Genomic DNA, 18,906 nt, shown 5'->3' with positions numbered 1-18,906 from the left:
CTTACTGTCAAATACACACAGTCATGTTATATTAAAACTAGCTTGTCACTCATTTGTACAAATTCCCTGATGAGTCTGCGATTGTCAATAAGAAGTACTAAATAAGATAACATTGATGAAATTCTGGAAACAGTCAAGAGTTTTATAATTATATATTTTTCTTGTCGCAATTTAATAAGTCAATAGAACTTCGTGTCATACAAACGAAATTAACTAAGGCCAATTCTATATTTCGACTAATTCCATTGATGAATGGAGTCAAGACGTCAGCCGATGTTAATGTATAATGCATTAGATATAAATTTGCTGTCTTGATAGTGTACTGGAATTTTCTTTAAAAAACATAGAGTAATAGTAATGGGATCTAGGGTTTCGTGACTGGATAAGAAATCTATAAACATATAAACACATGTTACATATGGATCCATGGCTAAAGGATTGTATAACTTACATGAACTCAGCAGATTTCTGCATTACGTTTGAATCATGAGGGGCTCCACAGATTCCAAATATTATTATAACATTTTGTTCAAGATCAAGAACATTTTATTAATAATGCATGTAGATATATAATTCATCTAATATAGTCCATACCACACACGACCTGAATTCAGTAGAATCCAAATTTCATTTGAGCATTAAACATGGGCAGTTTCTATTTATTGAGTTCAAGTCATATTGCTATCAGACATGAGGTGCACTGCAGGCATTACTTAAGGTCCTTTGCTGTGTCCCTTCGCCCCCTAGCTGCAACCCCTTTCATTCCTATTACTGTACCTCCATTCATATTCTCTTCCTCCGATCTTGCTAGCCACCCTTTTCCTAACAACTGTTTCATAGTACAACGTCGAAGCTTTCCTCTTGTTACACCTTTCAAATCTTTCTACTCTCAATTTTCCTTCCAGCGCTGAATGACCTCATAGGTCCCAGCGCTTAGCCTTGGTCCTAAATTTTATATTCTATTTCATATATAATAAGGGTATGAAATTCTTCTGAGTGCTGTTTGTGTGTGTGTGTGTTTCTATCTGTCGTATATTTCTAACAAATTCATTTTATGCCAATGGCATGATTCCCAGTTTAGTGTATTAATTCAAGAATAAAACCAGTTGACCGACACAAGTTATAATTTTTAATTTCATAAAATTTCTTTATTAGATAAAGTAGATAGGTCCGTTTATATTGTTTCAATTTACACAGTTAAATGCAAGTCATTGGTTTTTTGTCCGTCTCTCCACTGCAGCGAATAAACATAAAGAGTGTATATATACCGAAAGGTTATACGATAACTGGTTAATTTAAGTTTTAAGGATGAAAGAGCATTTCCTTATTTGAACTGAAATGCTACTTGAAACGTGACTTGACATGTAGTAAGCACAAAAGTAAGCCTTCCCTCCCTGCTTTGTTGATTAGAATGCCATGACGTCAGCAAGCGGGCGAGTTCTGTTGGCCAAGAATGTCGTGACATCAACAGAGGTGCAATCCTATTGGTTAGACAGTAAGCAAAATATTCACACGCCATTGGCTAAAACGACTCGACGTGTGGAGTTCGAAAGACGATCGTGAAAAGAACTTTCGCTTTCATTTGTTTTTCTCTTCCACGCCGTTTCGTCTGTCGTTCTCCGCTTTTTTTTTTTATTTTATTTTATTTTGAAGGTCGTCGGTTATAAAGGAGCGCCATCTGGAGGCCGGTAATACTGGCAGTTCAGGGAATGGTTTACGTGTTACTTCAAGGTGTACCCTTTTCCATTTCAGATATATATATATATATATATATATATATATATATATATATATATATATATATATATATAGTTTTTGGAGCCTAGAGCATGAAAAGCATAAATCTTTAATCTCTTGTTAGTTACAAGTAGGTACTTACCCTATGTAAGAGTGAATATATATATATATATATATATATATATATATATATATATATATATATATATATATATATATATATATATATATATATATATATATGTGTGTGTGTGGGTGTTGTGTGTGTATAATTCAATTATCATTATTATTCGGAAAATGAACCCTATTCATATGGAACATGCCACAGGGTTACTGACTTGAAATTCAAACTTCCAAAGAATATGGAGTTCACTAGAAAGAAGTTATTCGAAAAGAATAAAGTCACATATTAATAAATTAGTAGATAAAAATACAAGTAAATTATTGCAATGCAAGAATATTTTAGGGTAGTAATGGGCAGCATTGCGCGTTGCACCTTCGCATAAAATTTTCAAGTTCCAAAGGCACGGCATCCTCAGGGGCCACTGTTCCACAGTCCAACGTTGTTGAGGCTTAAAGGACCGCTGGAACTGAGAAGTTAGACGCCGAGGGACATTACTGCTTGTTGGTGCTGGTGTTCAGCAAATCTGGTTGCTCTCGGCAGGAAGAGAGGATCAGGGATCAACTGTGAATATGGAAAATCTCTGTTGAGTTGAATATAGAATTTAGGCCAAAGGCCAATCACTGGGTCCTATGAGGTCATTCAGCACTGAAATGGAAATCGACAGTAAAATGTTTGAAAGGTGTAACAGGGGGACTATGAATCAAGTGTTAGGAGAGGGTGGAGGGTAAGATGAAGAAAGAGAATATGAAAGGAGGTACAGGAATAGGAACCAAAGTGGTTGCAGCCAGGGACGAAGAAGGCACGCTGCAAAGAACCTTAAGTACTGCCTACAGTGCACCACATGAGGGCCACTGACGGCACTACCCCCTACGAGAGAAAAATCTCTGTTAAGATATAACTTAAGAAAAACTGAAAAACATGAGACCATCCATCGATGGTCCAAGTTATATATAATTGCTAATGTTAGAAAACAGAAACCTACCACTACTCTATCTAAAAGAGATCAATTTCTGGCAGAAGCAGACATCCACATTGGAGAACCGTTTTCTACCAAAGGAAGGACAGACTATCTAAAACCGGGTGCAATGATTGCATCACTTATAAATATGTTTCTTAAAAGCAATATATGTGAGTCAAAAGTTACACCAAGAATAGCTAAAGCATCAGACTTATTAGCAGCGTCCCAACCACCTGAAGAGGGGGATGGGGTGGAAAATCTATACGAGATCTATATATATATATATATATATATATATATATATATATATATATATAATATATATATACTATTATTTATATATATATATCCATAATTATATAATATCCAATATATATATATATATATAATATATATTATATATATATATTATATATATATTAGATATATATATATATGATATAGATATATATATATATATATATATATATATAGATCTCGTATAGACTTTCCACCCCATCCCCCTCTTCAAGGGGCACTGACTTGAAATTCAAGCTTCCAGAAAATATTATGGTGTTCATTAGAAATAGGTCCAAATGTAAATACATGTCTTTAGCTTTGTGCTCGTGCACTATGTACACAAAAGCAGATCTTCTCGCGTATCTGCTTTATACATAATTTATAGATTACTTCTGTTCCCCGTCCGATCAGATTTCAGCTGCATAGTCTTCTCTGCTGTGGGTCGCTTCTTTTGTTTTCGTGCCGTATTCGAATGCTAAGTCCGATTGCATTGGGAAAAAGGGAAAGTATATACGTAGTGCTTTCAAGTCCCCCAAGGCCTCTCTGGATCATGTACGCTCTCTTAATTTATCGCCTTTCCTCTTTCATTAAGAGAGAGAGAGAGAGAGAGAGAGAGAGAGATTAATTTGAGGTCTGTGCGTTGTCTCATTTCTTCTTTCGTTAACATAACAGAGAGTCACAGAGAGTTGACAAAAATATTTAAGAGGCAGTAAAGTAATGTAAGCCACATGAGCCTTATCTTCTTTTCTTTGTGATGAATCATTAATACTTTTTTTTTCTCACCTTGAACGATCCAAACAAAGTCCTGCTATATATATATCAACTGACCTAAATAGCAACCTCCCGATTACGGTCCTTAGATTTTTTTTTTTTTTTTTTTTTTTATTGCACTGCCTTCATCAAATAATGCCCCGTGAATCCATGAATATTAATGTCAGTATCGAACATTCGTGTGGTGAGGTCAGACCATCGACCGCCCAGCGTGTTGTATGGTTGGAAACAAGGACCATTGCAGAACTTCTACGGCATTCTGCACCATATATGCTCATGCGCAGAGACCCTTCATGTTCGGAGTACAACGTCGAGTGAGGAAAGCATTTGGTAATGACGTTACAAAACGGCGGGTATTCTGTTTTCTCCTAAGGAAAGGAGGTCACGGATGCAAGAGTTTATAAACCTCAATACAGGTTTCGTTGGTAGCAGAGTCCTGTAGTGTATCTGTAAGAGAGTTAGCTGTAATTGGTTTGTTACTACGAGTAAATTGAAAATCCTAGTAATATGATTCTGAAGATAGACAACTTTCAAAATATACCATAAAACTGGAATTGGTATATATTTTAATGCATTCAAAATAGGTGGGAATAGGGTTAAATATTCATTGCTGGTAAATCCTTTGCAAAGACTGGTATATATTCCACAATATATATATTTTTGCCTATAAATGAGCAGGTTTCTGTCATATCTTCAGATCTGTCTAGTAATTAAAGCAAAAAAAAACAAAAATTCTACGTACATCTACATTTGAAGTATATGCCTCGTTATGAATATAACGATATGAATATAATGTGCTCGTATTATTCAGCAAATAAGGATCCGAAGATAATTCTGAATATTAATGTTTTAAAGCAAATCACTGTTTTATCTGACCACAATTTACATAACTAGAAGCATTAAGATAACGGAATTCGATCGAATGAACACACAAGTTGAAACCACTCACTCTCTTCTTCTATGCCTCTCAGCCAACGCCCTTCAGTTACGAGTAAGTCACGACCTTGCTTCAGCCAAGGTCCAACCTGGACGGGAAGGTCGGAGAGGGCGAATACTGTGTCCTCCCTCCAGCGGTGGCCTCTTATTCCATCCAGCGGTTGACCTTTGAAGGTGGTACCGTAGTGGGGTAGTGCAGTCAGTGCACCTCGCGTGGTGTACTGTAGGCATGACTTAAGCTTCTTTCCTGCGTCCCTTAGGCATCTATTATAGTAGATTCACATCAGCCAGCCGTGCATTTGATCGTCTAGGCCAGTCCCTTACGACGCTCCTGATTGGCTGTTGATAAGCCAATGACAGGGCTGGAAACTCTCCAGTCTCTCGAGAGAGTTCATATAGGCAGGATGTATGTTCCACCTCTCCTGAGGAGAGATGGAACATACATCCTGTCTATGTGAACTCTCGAGAGAGACTGGGAGTTTCCAGCCCTGTGACTGGCTTATCAACAGTCAATCAGGGACTGGCCTAGACATCAAATGCACCGGTGATGTGAATCTACTATCGGTGCAACCTCTTTCGTTCCTTTCAGCTGTATCTCCGCTCATATTCCCTTTCTTCCATTCAACTTTCCGCCTTCCTCCAACAATTGTTTCGTAGTGCAACTGCGAGATTTTTCCTCCCGTTCAACCTTTCAAACCTGCCAGTTTCCCTTTCAGCGCTGAATGACCTCATAGGTCCCAGCGCTTGGCCTGTGGCCTAAATTCTATATTCCTTCCTTCCTTCCTTCACCTTTGAGGGCAAGGCCAAACCTCACGTACCTTCCCGTTCGCACGCCACGCCAGCTCTACCATGCAACTCTGTAGAAGCCCCTCAGTGGCGTGATCAGTATGGTCTTGGCCTGCCACCTTGGTGGCCGCAAGTTCGATTCTCGGCCATTCCATTGAGGGGCGAGAGATGTTCACTCTCGACGTGCTTCGGAAGTCACGTAAAGCCATTGGTCCCGTTGTTGAATAACCACTGGTTCCATGCAACGTAAAAACACCATACAAACAAATACAAGGCCGCAAGCCTTTAAAAATCACGTAGTGATTTATGGGCGCCCTAAGATATTCTGCAGTGAACATTAAACTCGAAACCTCTCTACAGGGTTATGTGAGAATGAGTCATAGGCATAATGCATGCCATAATTATTTTCTCACTGTCATTAGTCTGTAGCTTTATGTGTGTATATATAATATATATTAACTAATATATATATATATACATACATATATATATATATGTGTATATATATATATATCCATACTATATCTATATATATATATATATATATATATATATATATATATATATATATATATATATATATATATATATAGTGCTTGTAATCTTCTTAGGCACGAAAATACGGTAATTCAGTAGTATTCCACATAGGAAAATGAAAATGGTTTATGTCAGAAGATGCCCAACAGTTTCGTCCTCCAATGAACCTCTTCTTTGAGCGTTTATTGTTAAGGCAAAATTGATAAACCCTCCAAGAAGAGGTCCTTTGGAGAACTAACTTGTTGGGCATTTTTCCGACATAAACCATTTTCATTTTCCTATGTGGAATACAACTGAATATATATATATGTATGTGTATGTATATATATATATATATATATATATATATATATATATATATATATGTGTGTGTGTGTGTGTGTGTATATATATATATATATATGTGTGTGTATATATATATATATTATATATATATATATATATATCTATATGTATGCATATGTATATGTGTGTGCGTTTTATATATGCATTGCTCCTTATAGTTCCTACCTCTACCACTTATCCTGATAGCATATTGTGAATCAAGCTCTGGCGAGAGGTACAGTGCATACTTTCATAAAAAAAAGTTGAGGAAACTCAGAAAAAAATACTTTTTCATCTTTTACAAACTGGCAAATTTCTGATATTGCACGCACGGTTATATACACAAATATCCGTCTGTATAATATCTCCGTACAGTCCAGGTTAACTGGCATCGTGAAATAACTTTTATTTCGTCGGTCTAACTCTGTGGAAAGTCAAGGTTTTGGGATGACCGATTCGTGTTATGCCTGCGTACAACGGTAAATCATTTTGCAAGGAATGCGTGCAACATATCTTTGATAACTCGACTGATGAAACTTGCTAATTTGTATTCCAAATTGGCTTGCAAATTCTTTCAAACAATTCCTCGTTTGTGAACATCTGTCTATCCCTCGCAGAGCTAGATTGGAAAAATCCAAATTTGGACGTGTGACCCGAGACATTGTATGAGATGAATAACTGACCAAAAGATATAAGACCACTCGCTGTTGTAAAATCGGAAAGACTATTAAGAGAAGGGGCGAAAGAAAGAATAATTATGATTTATCCAAATACGTCATGGTTGAAGAGACTATTTTTATATGTATCAAATACAGTACAGCAACAAATATAGACAACGGGCTAGTCTGCAAAGTTCGTAGCCCTGTTAATTGAACGAAATTATTAGCAATAAAAACAACAATCACTTTTTAACCCACTTGTTGCCAACGTCCACTGAACACAGAAGATAAGTGGATAGAACAGATGCTAAGTAAGAAACACTCACTGAATTATAAAAACTAAAAAAAATAAATTTTTTCTACTCCGCCAGAGGAAGACTGAATGCTAATGGAAAAAAGTGGCCGAATATTCTGCTCTCGGAACTGATTTGCATCAAAGCAAGATATTCTTTATAATGCAGACTATAAAACCTGTTGCGGTACTTCGTCATACGAACCATTTATCTTCTTTTACAAGGTATCTATATAAATTTCTTCATCCATATTTGACGAAGGCTTCAGCGCTTGATATGCAGAAGCAATTGCTACCGAAGTAGAATGGTTTGAGTCAAGGCTAACTGAATTTACAAAATTTCCTCTTACGTTTAAATGTTTTTAGAACTCAGAATGACCCGAATGTCTGTGTAATAGTGTGACTTGAGACTCTCTCTCTCTCTCTCTCTCTCTCTCTCTCTCTCTCTCTGATATTCTACTTTTTCATTATTACTGTGAATACTATCAAGCTGAAGTTTTTCTAAATTCAATTTTCGTATTTAGCCCTCTGGACCTCACTACTGTAACCACTTAAGGTCTCTAGCTGAAATTTAAGTTATATAATCTGTGCACTAACTATTATAACTCTCAGTGCATTTTTCTCTCCAATGTTATTATTGCTATTACCAGTATTATGATTACTATCTTTTATACTACCTCAGCTATTGTGTGGATAGTGCCGTTTATTCATTTTTTTTATCATGTCTCATGTATCTAGATTGTGTATGTTACTGTTTGTTTTTTAGTATATTCCATGTATATGGCCCTGAGCTGAAATAAAGGATATTATTATTATTATTATTTAATTTTTTTAAGTTTTTTTTGGCTCTATCACAGTCCTCCAATTCGACTGGGTGGTATTTATAGTGTGGGGTTCCGGGTTGCATCCTGCCTCCTGAGGAGTCCATCACTTTTCTTACTATGTGCGCCGTTTCTAGGATCACACTCTTCTGCATGAGTCCTGGAGCTACTTCAGCCTCTAGTTTTTCTAGATTCCTTTTCAGGGATCTTGGGATCGTGCCTAGTGCTCCTATGATTATGGGTACGATTTCCACTGGCATATCCCATATCCTTCTTATTTTCTATTTTCAAATCTTTGATACTTTATCCATTTTTTTTCCCTCTTTTCTCTTCAACTCTGGTGTCCCATGGTATTGCGACATCAATGAGTGATACTTTCTTCTTGATTTTGTCAATCAACGTCACGTCTGGTCTATTTGCACGTATTACTCTATCCGTTCTGATACCATAGTCCCAGAGGATCTTTGCCTGATCGTTTTCTATCACTCCCTCTGGTTGGTGCTCGTACCACTTATTACTGCAAGGTAGCTGATGTTTCTTGCACAGGCTCCAGTGGAGGGCTTTTGCCACTGAATCATGCCTCTTTTTGTACTGGTTCTGTTCAAGTGCCGGGCATCTCCGCTTACTATGTGTTTATGGTTTCATTTTTCGTATTGCACTTCCTACATATGGAGAGATGTTATTTCCGTCTATCGTTCTTTAAATATATCTGGTTCTTAGGGCCTGATCTTGTGCCGCTGTTATCATTCCTTCAGTTTCCTTCTTGAGCTCTCCCCTCTGTAGCCATTGCCATGTGTCATCGCTGGCTAGTTCTTTAATCTGTCTCATGTATTGTCCGTGCATTGGTTTTCGTATTGCACTTATTATTATTATTATTATTATTATTATTATTATTATTCTTATTATTACATACTCAGGTGGAATGTGTATTCAATTCGACATAAAGATTTAATTTAAAGTTTTGTGGACTTTTATAGCTTTTTTTTCCAGTAATGATTGACTATGAAAAAATGTATCAGACTTCATGATACCAGTTATTAAAAATTCTTTACTAAGAGTTCAGATACTCACTTCATCTTTTGCATTAAGGTGTGGTTTAGAAATCTTAGTGAAAAGTAAATAAGTAAAAAATGCGCCGAAGATTCTTCGGCGCAATCTACTTTTCTGTACTGCCGCTACAGCGTATAATCAAGACCACCGAAAATAGCTCTATCTTTTGGTGGTCTCGGTATAATGCTGTATGAGCCGCGGCCCATGAAACCTTATCTACTGCCTGGTGGTGACTTGTCCTATATGGTTGCCAGACGCACCATTATGGCTAATTTTAACCTTAAATAGAATAAAAACTACCGAGGTTAGAGGGCTGCAGTTTGGTACGTTTGATGGTTAGAGATTGGATGATTAACATACCAGTTTGCAGCCCTCTAGCCTCAGTAGATTTTAAGATCTGAGGGCGGACAGAGAAAAAAGTGCGGACGGACAGACAAATCCGGCACAACAGTTTTCTTTCCAGAAAACTAAAAAGCAAGAGAGAGAGAGAGAGAGAGAGAGAGAGAGAGAGAGAGAGAGAGAGAGAGAGAGAGCTAAACATGATATATATACACCAACGATATATACACTTATATGATACCTTGACGGAGCCTGAGTTCGTAATCACAACATTATAATATACCTCTTCGTTTTCGAAATCAAAGAAGTTAATCATCGAACGTTGTGAGTAGGACATAAGTGGCCCAGGCAACTCCAAATCAATTGTCTTCTCTTGGTATCTTTATTCATGACATTTTGAAAGGCGAGTCTCCATGACAGGCTCTGCATTACAAACACCAGAGTAGACTTCTGTTTAAAGAAACTCTCACTCGAGAACGGCCATGAAGTTGCTTGTATATATAAGCGATTGTCCTGGCTTTTCAGGCAAGCAGTCATCGAGAGGACTTCTTTCAATATGAACGCCAAGGTACGCTCTGTATCTACAGTTCATATCCCCGTAAGGGGGTAGTGCCGTCAGTGCACCTCATTCGGTGCACTGTAGGCGTTACTTAAGGTTCTTTGTAGCGTGCCTTCGTCCCCTGGCTGTAACCCCTTCTGTTCCTTTTGCTGTATCTCCTTTCATATTCTCTTTCTTCCATCTTACTCTCCACCCTCTTCTAACAATTGATGCATAGTGCATCTGCGAGGTTTTCCTCCTGTTACACCTTTCAAACCTTATACTGTCAATTGCCGTTTCAGCGCTGAATGACCTCGTAGGTCCTAGTGCTTGTCCTAAATTCTATATTCAGTTCTACAGCTTATAATACAACGGTGTGTCTGAATGCAGGCTTAGAAGCTTTGCCATGTTCAGAGTGGTTCATGGAAGCTGTTTTCTTCATGCTGCTTATTCTCTTAGCCTTCCGGTCTCATCTCTCTCTGCTTCCATGTCTGTTTACCTGACATCGGGACTATTATCTTTTCAGTTATTGATTCTGTTAGTGTTCGTGAGTTTGTTTCAAGAACAGTAACTCCGATTTGGATCTACCTGGAAAGCACGAGTTTGTTTGTTGTATCAATGCCAGGAAGTAAAAGTTAATTTGAGGAATAATATTCATTCTCAATATGATAACTAATTAATATTATTTGCATAAACGATCTGAACAAGTTACTGTCAGTATACAAAAATGTCAACTACGATTTTTTCTTTTCAATTTTAATGGTAAGTATATGCTTAATTTCTTGTTATCCTTGTTTACATTTACATTTTACCATTTACTTTTTGTCGCCATCATTTAGGTTAGTGCGCATGTATAGAATGTGTGTATATATATATATATATATATTATATATATATATATATATATATATATATATATATATATATATAAAGGTTTTTTACCACGAAGGAAAAAAATGAAAAAACGAGTTGGCCGAGTACTTTCGGTCCGAATAGGACCAAAAGTACTCGGCCAACTCGTTTCTTCATTTTTTTCCTTCGTGGCAAAAAAACCTTTATTTATACATAGCATCACTTTTTATATACTTCGTGATCAAGTTATTCATATATATATATATATATATATATATATATATATATATATATATATATATATATATATATATATACATACATATATATGATAAATTTACTCATATACTGTATGTGTAAATATAAACACGCTCTTGTTAATATTGCTTTGTCTTTCCTTCAGGTAATTCTGCTCTGCCTGATCCCTGTGGTCTTGGCTCGGCCTGATGAGCAACACCCGGTGGGGTACGTCATACCCACGCCAGATCCTACCCCTTCCCCTGCTCCTTCCCCTGCCCCTTCTGCTCCTTCCCCTGCCCCTGGGGTAAGTGATTTATTATGATAACATCTATCTTGCTATGCATCTATAAGTGTCTGTCTGTTTGTGTATTTATATCTTCATCTGTCCGATTATCTGTCTACCTATCTAATTGTTTGTTTGCGTCTAGCTGTCTGTTTGTCTATCTTTCTGTTTATCTACGTATCATTCTAGCTGTCTGTTTGTCTATCTGTTATCTGTCTTCCGTCTAGCTATTTGTATGTCTGTCTATCTTTCTGTTTATCTGCCTATCTATTTGTCTTTCTATCTATATCTCTTGTCTACTTGTCAGTCATTCTGTCTCTCTATCTAACTATCTGTCTCTCTGTCTATTTATATATCTGTCTGTTTGTCTTTCTATCTACTGTCTGTGTATCTGTCAGTCTATGTATCTTTCTATATCTGTCTGTCTGTCTGTCTTTCTGTGTATCTATCTATTTCTGTCTTTCAGTCTTACCGTCTTTATTTATCTACCTATCGGTCTGTGTGTTTTATGAAAAGTCCAGAAGTAATTAAATATGTCAATCGCTTAGGCATTTGGAATACTGAGGGGTTGTTGGTGGCTGGGGGCAGCTGACGAAATGTCACAAATTTAGAAGGCTGTGTTCAATCTACTTTCGTTTTATGTTCTAGTTATGGTCCCTTTTTTTCTGATTTTTTTTGTTTCATTAATTCAACCGACTATGAACGTAACTCGAACACAGTCATACCCACACAGAGACTAATAATAACAAGCAAAGGTGATGCGAGACATTGAGGCAGCGTTGTTCGAGTTTCTTAGCTGAAGTCTTTATTGGGGATATTTCGTTACCGATGGCTACGTGAGTAATTTTGCGATGGAAATATTGGAAGCCTTTGGGTGTTAAATAATTACACAATGCATTTTTTAACCTTAAGTAGGAATCTAACGACGAGTAGCTGGAAATGTAAAGTGAATGATAAGCACACAAACACATATATTCTTGTACATGTGTGTTGTCTGTATTTATATGAATATATATAATTATATATGTGTGTGTCTGTTTGTGTTGTCATTCTTTCTAGGAACATGTATACTTGATAACTAACCCCATAGAAGGCTCCACGGGTTAGTCTTTCCGATAGTTTTGCAGAAGGAATGTTTGATAAAATGTTTGCATGCAACCTGTGTGCTTTTCCATTTATCTCTCTCTCTCTCTCTCTCTCTCTCTCTCTCTCTCTCTCTCTTCTCTCTCTCTCTCTCCACGCAAGAGAGACGTTAACCAAGCTGGGAAGGTTAAGGATTCTAAGTGAGGGAATGAAGGCTGCATATCCGTTCTCCTTTATAAATCGCACCGTTGGACTGTCGTATATTTGGAAATCCAGAAGTTCAAGCATCTAAATGCAATGCATTAGTGCCCTAAGACAATTCAATTTGTATTTTGATCTTTTACTTACAGTTTTATTAATTTGTTTATTTTTCTGTTTTTTTAATAACTAATCTCTTTCTATGTTTCCACTTTCCCTCTGGTACTTCTTTCGAATAAACACCACATTCTTTGGGAGCTTGATCTTCAAGTCAATAGCCCCTGTGGTGGGCTTGTTCCATATGGATAGGGTTCTTCATCCTCTGAATAAGAATAGCAATATTATTCCTGCTGTAAATTTGGTATGCCATGACATGAATGACATTGATGTTGAGTAGGAAGGTCATCGGTTACCAAAACTATCACGTATCACAGGATGAAACCACATCTTGGCGACAAAGTTTGATTGGTGATTTTTCCCAACTCAAAAATCCCTCGGTCTAGATATAAGAGAAATTAAAAATCCATGTTTTGAACCGCCTTGATTTTCATACCGCTCATTTCATGGAGGATGAAAGCAAATCTTGACGATCAAGTCTGAGTAAAATTCTTATCACTTCTGAATCTCTCTGGTGGAGGATCCAGACGTTGACTTCCAATAAGATATTCTAAATACGAGTTCAAATATCCCATATCCTTGAATTCCCTGCTACCTATAATCAAACGCTCCTCTATTCACGACAGGGAATGCCCTTCGAATACAACTACGCCGTGAAGGACGACGAACACGCCGTGGACTTCGGCCACGATACGAAATCTGACGGACAACACGTGACGGGAGAATATCACGTCCTGCTCCCCGACGGACGCACCCAGGTGGTCACTTACACCGTGGATCTCGAAAGCGGATACCAGCCCGTCATCACTTACCAATGAGGGGAGGGACGAAAGGTCCCTAGACTCCTGCATACACCGTCGTCCCGTAATCTCTGTCACGTGATCTCGAATCAGTGAGGAAGGGACGAAAAGTCCCGAGGTTCCCGTGGTATAGATCATCCCGTAACCTCTGTTACAGCTTCGGGCGTATGGAATTACCATGATCATTTGCCGACCGTACTTCGTAAGGACCTTACATTAATATTTATTGTGAATTTATACGCAAAGCCTAAATTCTGCGATATTTATTTATGCTCATAAATAAACTTTTTCTGCTTAAGAATTTCGAACTGTTTTTATCTCACTTTACCATATTCCGCTGGAGGCGGGCCTGAAAAAATGGCCAGTATTGTTGTAATCAGAGTATTTAGAATAAGGGACCCTTGTTCTATATAATTGGGTTGGGTTCTAATCTATGCTAAGCCTTAAACTCTGCGAATATTCTCTTATTTATGCTTATAAATGAACTCGGTTGCCGCTTTAGTTTTCGAACTGTTTGTTTTTGTATTTATTTATTTATTTATTTATTTTTAAGCTTCAGGACGCGTCTGAAAAAATGGTTAGCATTCAGATGCACTGGACCTTACGAAACGTTATTCAGTTTCTGTAATACTGGCTACTCCTCCTCTCTGAAAAATACATTCATAAATACCTTTGGCTCTTAATAATTTTTAATTCTTGTTTCAGAGACATGTAGTATATAAGATCCCATCATCCAATTTTCAAAAACAAAGAGGCTCGAAAGAGCCGATTATACTTTTTACCTCACTGGTGTTTGAAATATAAGAATCACATATAAAATTTATCATTATATTTATATATATATATACTATATATATATATATATATATATATATATATATAATATATAATATCATATATGATATATAAATTATATACAATATATTTACATATAAGGAAGTGAAGCCTGAAGTCAAGATTTCATAAAGGTTAATCAGTAGAAAGGTTATTCTTTCACATTTTCTCTAAATAAACAGTAATTCCAGATGATTATGTTAGCCAGCTTAACATGAAAACAACCAGCCAGCATAGGAGGGCCGTGAGTACATTCCTGACTCATTATCTGTGTTTTTATTTAATTCGCAACGAATGAAACATCGCATTATATATGGTCAAACTCTTGTTTTCATCACTTTGCTTGTAAAGGGACCCATGGATGTAAAATCCGATTTTAAATCAAGTGAGATATAGCGACTTAAATCTAGTGAGATATAGCGACGACAAACGGCACTACTAGATGGACAGTGAACTGAGAACAGTTCTATAAATGGAACTAAAGAAATAGGTTAAAATAGGGTTATCCTATACAAGTTCTTTATCACCTAAGATTAAAACACTTAGTAAGAACAGATTCATAGTCAAGGGTGATTGATTTGTTCATCCAACTAGGATCACAGCATCAGTGGCGTGATCGGTATGGTCTTGGCCTGCCACCTCGGTGGCCGCAAGTTCGTTTCTCGGGCATTCCATTGAGGGGTGAGAAATGTGTATTTCTGGTGATAGAAGTTCACTCTCGGCGCGGTTCGGAAGTCACGTCAAGCCTTTGGTCAGGTTGCTGAATAACCACTGGTTCCATGCAACGTGAAAACACCATACAAACTAAATCACGGAATCAGGATTTTGAAGAGAGGCAGAAACAGGGTTTTGTTAACTAAGCGAGAGAGACAGTTCCGTGTCGTCAATAGAATTTCAATAATCATTTCTTGATGTTAAGGGAATATTCATTTTCCCTGTGGACAGCAAAATCATTTACATTCAGCAGCTGCTTTCATATTTCCTGCTGATTGGAAGCTTTGCTGTCTATGTGAGCTTGCTTGCATTTTGATGATGTCCTCATCGAAGACGTCTGATCGGTAAAAGGGAAAACAAGAAAGAACAGCACCGATATATATTCTCTTTTTATTGTTGCTTTCATCTAAGAATGGGACAGACATTAAGAATAAATACAATTAAATATCGGAGTCGTCGATCATCACGGGTGGTCCATCAACTGCGTGTATGTGTTGTGAATGAATACTGGAGTATTTACCCTCAGCATTAGTTAGGAGCCCCGTAAATGGAGCTAGGCCTCTGGACAGCTGGCGAAGGCGCCGAATAAGTCTGAGCTGGGGCTGCTGCTGACGACGACGACGAGGACGCCCGTCTGCCGCTGCTGGACTGGGGCTCGGGGTATCGGGCCTCCCCCTCGTACTCGACCGTGGGCTGGTATCCGCCGAGGCGGTCGACGGTGTAGCGGACGACGAGGGTGCGAGTGTCCGGAAGGGCGACCCGGTATTCGCCGGTGGTGAGTCTGCCGTCTGAGTTGGAGTTGTGGCCGAAGTCGAGGCCGCTGTCGTCGTCCCTGACGGCGTAGCCGAAGTCGAAGGGCATGCCCTGGTTCGGAGAGAGTGGTCAGATTATCATTATTGTTGTTGTTAAGAAATTCACAATCTCGTGAAGAACAATCTTTCATAAAAAATCCACAATTACATATAAGATTGTATCGTGATATACGCTGATATATAATTCTGGATTATTATTATCAATATTATTATGATTATGATTATTAGTATCATTATTATTATCCAGAAGACGAAGACCCCTATTCATATGGAACAAACCCACCAAAGGGACCATTGACTTAAAATTCAAGCTTCCATAGAATATTATGGCGTTCATTAGGAGGAAGGAAGAGGAGGTAAAGGGAAATGCAGAGAGAAGAGATCTCGCTTATTAAAATAAATGAATAAAATGAAAAATAAATTAGTAAAATGAATAGGTATAAATGTACTGCAGTGGAAGGAGAATGGTATTAGGTTAGAAATGAATTGCAACTTCGCTTGGACTCTTTATGTTCCAGTTACCCGACATTCCAGGAATAAAGGACCTCTGGAGCTGAGAACTTCTACAGCGATGTATAAACAAAGAGCCGCGGTGTGCATGCACGTGGATAAAGGTAATATATAAGCGCCGGAGTTTTAAACGACACAACAATATTGCTTGAAATGGCGTGGTCGGTATGATCTTGGCCTGCCACTTCGGTAGCTGCGAGTGCGATTCTCGGGCATTCCATTGAGGGGTCAGAGATGTGTATTTCTGGTGATAGGTGTTCACTCTCGACTTGGTTCGGAAGTCCCGTAAAGCCGTTGATCCCGTTGCTGAATAACCACTGGTTCCATGCAACGTAAAAACACCATACAAACAAACAAACAATCAAACAGCAATAAACAAATTCCCTGTGAGGTACTAGTTCTCATATACGCACATATTTAAGAAATGTAAAGGTGGGTGCAGGTTTCGTCTGTCAGTATGCTTGAGTGCCGAAATCCGAGGTTAGGAATTACTTAACGTAATGTTAACTTTTTTTATCCGATTCTCACCAACTGAAAATCAAAAGTTACTTTCGCAGTAATTACGGGCTGCTCTAGGAGCAAGAGCCCGTGCTGGCACAAGGCTAGCTAAAATAACAATTGCAATAAAAAGGATTCCGAGAGCAGAAACGCGATTCGTTGTAAGCCTTCCAATACGCACTGAAGCCTTGCTCTAAGTGTCAAAAACTGTGACATGTTCAAGAAGCTCTGTCAGTAGTTAAGAAAGATCTAGTCTGTATACATTTTCTGTCCATTTTTTTGATAAAATCATATTTTGAATGAATGTATTGTGAGATATATCTGTTTTAGAAAGACGCCTGCGTGAAGTTTTATTTTGTTCACAAGTTATATTGATTAATTGATTGAGAGAGAGAGAGAGAGAGAGAGAGAGAGAGAGAGAGAGAGAGAGTAAATATGTTACACTGAAGCTTTAGGATGATGAAGAGTATTTTCGACATTTGCTATTATGATTTGAAAGTCAATAAATTATTTTACAACAAGGTTGGTCGAAGCAGTAGGATAATACTACGTATAATAAACAAAACACTGCACTCGGTATTTAGGGCGTAAAATATTGTTTAATGCCTTAGAAATCTCGGAGAAAATTACCATCTTCTGAGTCATATTCTTCTAAGTCAGGTTTTTTGCAGAGCAATTCTCCTGTTGTAGTTACTTATGTATTTTTTTGCATATAGAGATTGTTTTCCCTTTTTATTAACAAAATCCTTGGTAAAGTTATATTAAGGATATATATATATATATATATATATATATATATATATATACTATATATATATATATATCTATATATATATATACATTATATATATATATATATATATATATATATATATATATATATATATATATATAATTACTAATGGATGGTACAATTTGGAAAAGTATAGTGGGAAATGTTTATGAAAATATGAAATAGCCAGTCACCCCAAATGTTCCTAGAAGATTCATGGTTGTCATCAACGAGTTTTAAAAATTGATGAAAATATACAAATATGGTTCGCTGGTAATTTTACATAAGGAAGTATATAGAAGAAGTAGTCTTGTGTGATAAAATTATACTCAAGGAACTAATAAAACTTTTATAGACAAGTGAACATTATTTTTAAATGGAAAAGTTAAAGAGCTATTAAATGGAAATGAAAGCCGGATAAAAAAGGTTGCGTGTGACCTCTCCATCACTACCGAATATGTATGGAACAATAAAAACTCACAAAACCAGTCTTCCAGCTAGGCCAATTATTAGTTCAGTTAGTTTTTAGCCTATTGGTCGGTACCGTCTCTGATGCGAATATGAGGAATAATGCTGACTTGATAAATAAACTAAATAATGCACAGATTAAGAGCGAATCCAGGCAGGTGAGTGTCGACGTGGTATCATCATTCACAAAGGTACCTAGTGGCGATCTGCTGGAATTTCCGTAGAGTATATTGGAGAAGAGATGGCTGGGTACACCTTGTTTCAAGAATACCCTAATATTGTTCAAATGATTTACAGAGGAATGGAAATTTCAAATCATTGGGGTATTCTGCCCCTCAAAATTTTGGCATGACAATGGGTAACCCTTTAGCTCTAGTGTTAATAGAGATGAGGAAGAAAGCCATGAATGGAGTGAATCGTGAACGCAACAAACAAGTAAAAAAAATGCATCGAAGTGTCGTCGGCGCAATCGAGTTTTCTGTACAGCGCATAATGCTGTATGAAGCTCTCAGCCACGTCCCATGAAACTTTCAGCCACAGCCCCGTGGCAGACGCACGAACATGGCTAACCTTT

The 18,906-nt window shown here is 37.4% G+C and overlaps 2 protein-coding genes across 4 annotated transcripts in view; one reads left to right on the top strand and one right to left on the bottom strand.

The window, feature by feature from the left end:
• Nucleotides 1-14,028, top strand: part of LOC135223918 (pro-resilin-like) — a 43,739-nt gene extending 29,711 nt beyond the window's left edge. Inside the window, exons 2-4 of one of the 3 annotated variants that reach the window (XR_010316609.1) lie at nucleotides 7,483-7,628; nucleotides 11,407-11,547; nucleotides 13,551-14,028. Coding sequence is in view for 2 of the 3 variants with exons in the window: in XM_064262839.1 (XP_064118909.1) it covers nucleotides 10,170-10,181; nucleotides 11,407-11,547; nucleotides 13,551-13,742 (345 nt within the window). In the remaining variant the exon portion in view is untranslated. Of the gene's footprint in view, nucleotides 1-7,482; nucleotides 7,629-10,122; nucleotides 10,182-11,406; nucleotides 11,548-13,550 lie in introns of those variants that run through there. The other 2 variants (XM_064262839.1, XM_064262840.1) reach the window with 2 other exon arrangements.
• Nucleotides 14,029-15,800: 1,772 nt separating this feature from the next.
• LOC135224097 (pro-resilin-like) lies at nucleotides 15,801-16,133 on the bottom strand. Its single transcript, XM_064263008.1, has one exon. It carries the CDS (start codon nucleotides 16,131-16,133, stop codon nucleotides 15,801-15,803), a length of 333 nt encoding a protein of 110 aa, XP_064119078.1.
• Nucleotides 16,134-18,906: the final 2,773 nt, after the last annotated feature.

This window comes from Macrobrachium nipponense, chromosome 10 (assembly GCF_015104395.2).
Source record: "Macrobrachium nipponense isolate FS-2020 chromosome 10, ASM1510439v2, whole genome shotgun sequence".
Lineage (NCBI taxonomy): Eukaryota > Metazoa > Arthropoda > Malacostraca > Decapoda > Palaemonidae > Macrobrachium > Macrobrachium nipponense.
The sequence above is the reverse complement of the archived record's forward strand: the minus strand, read 5'-3'. Positions and strand labels throughout refer to the sequence as shown.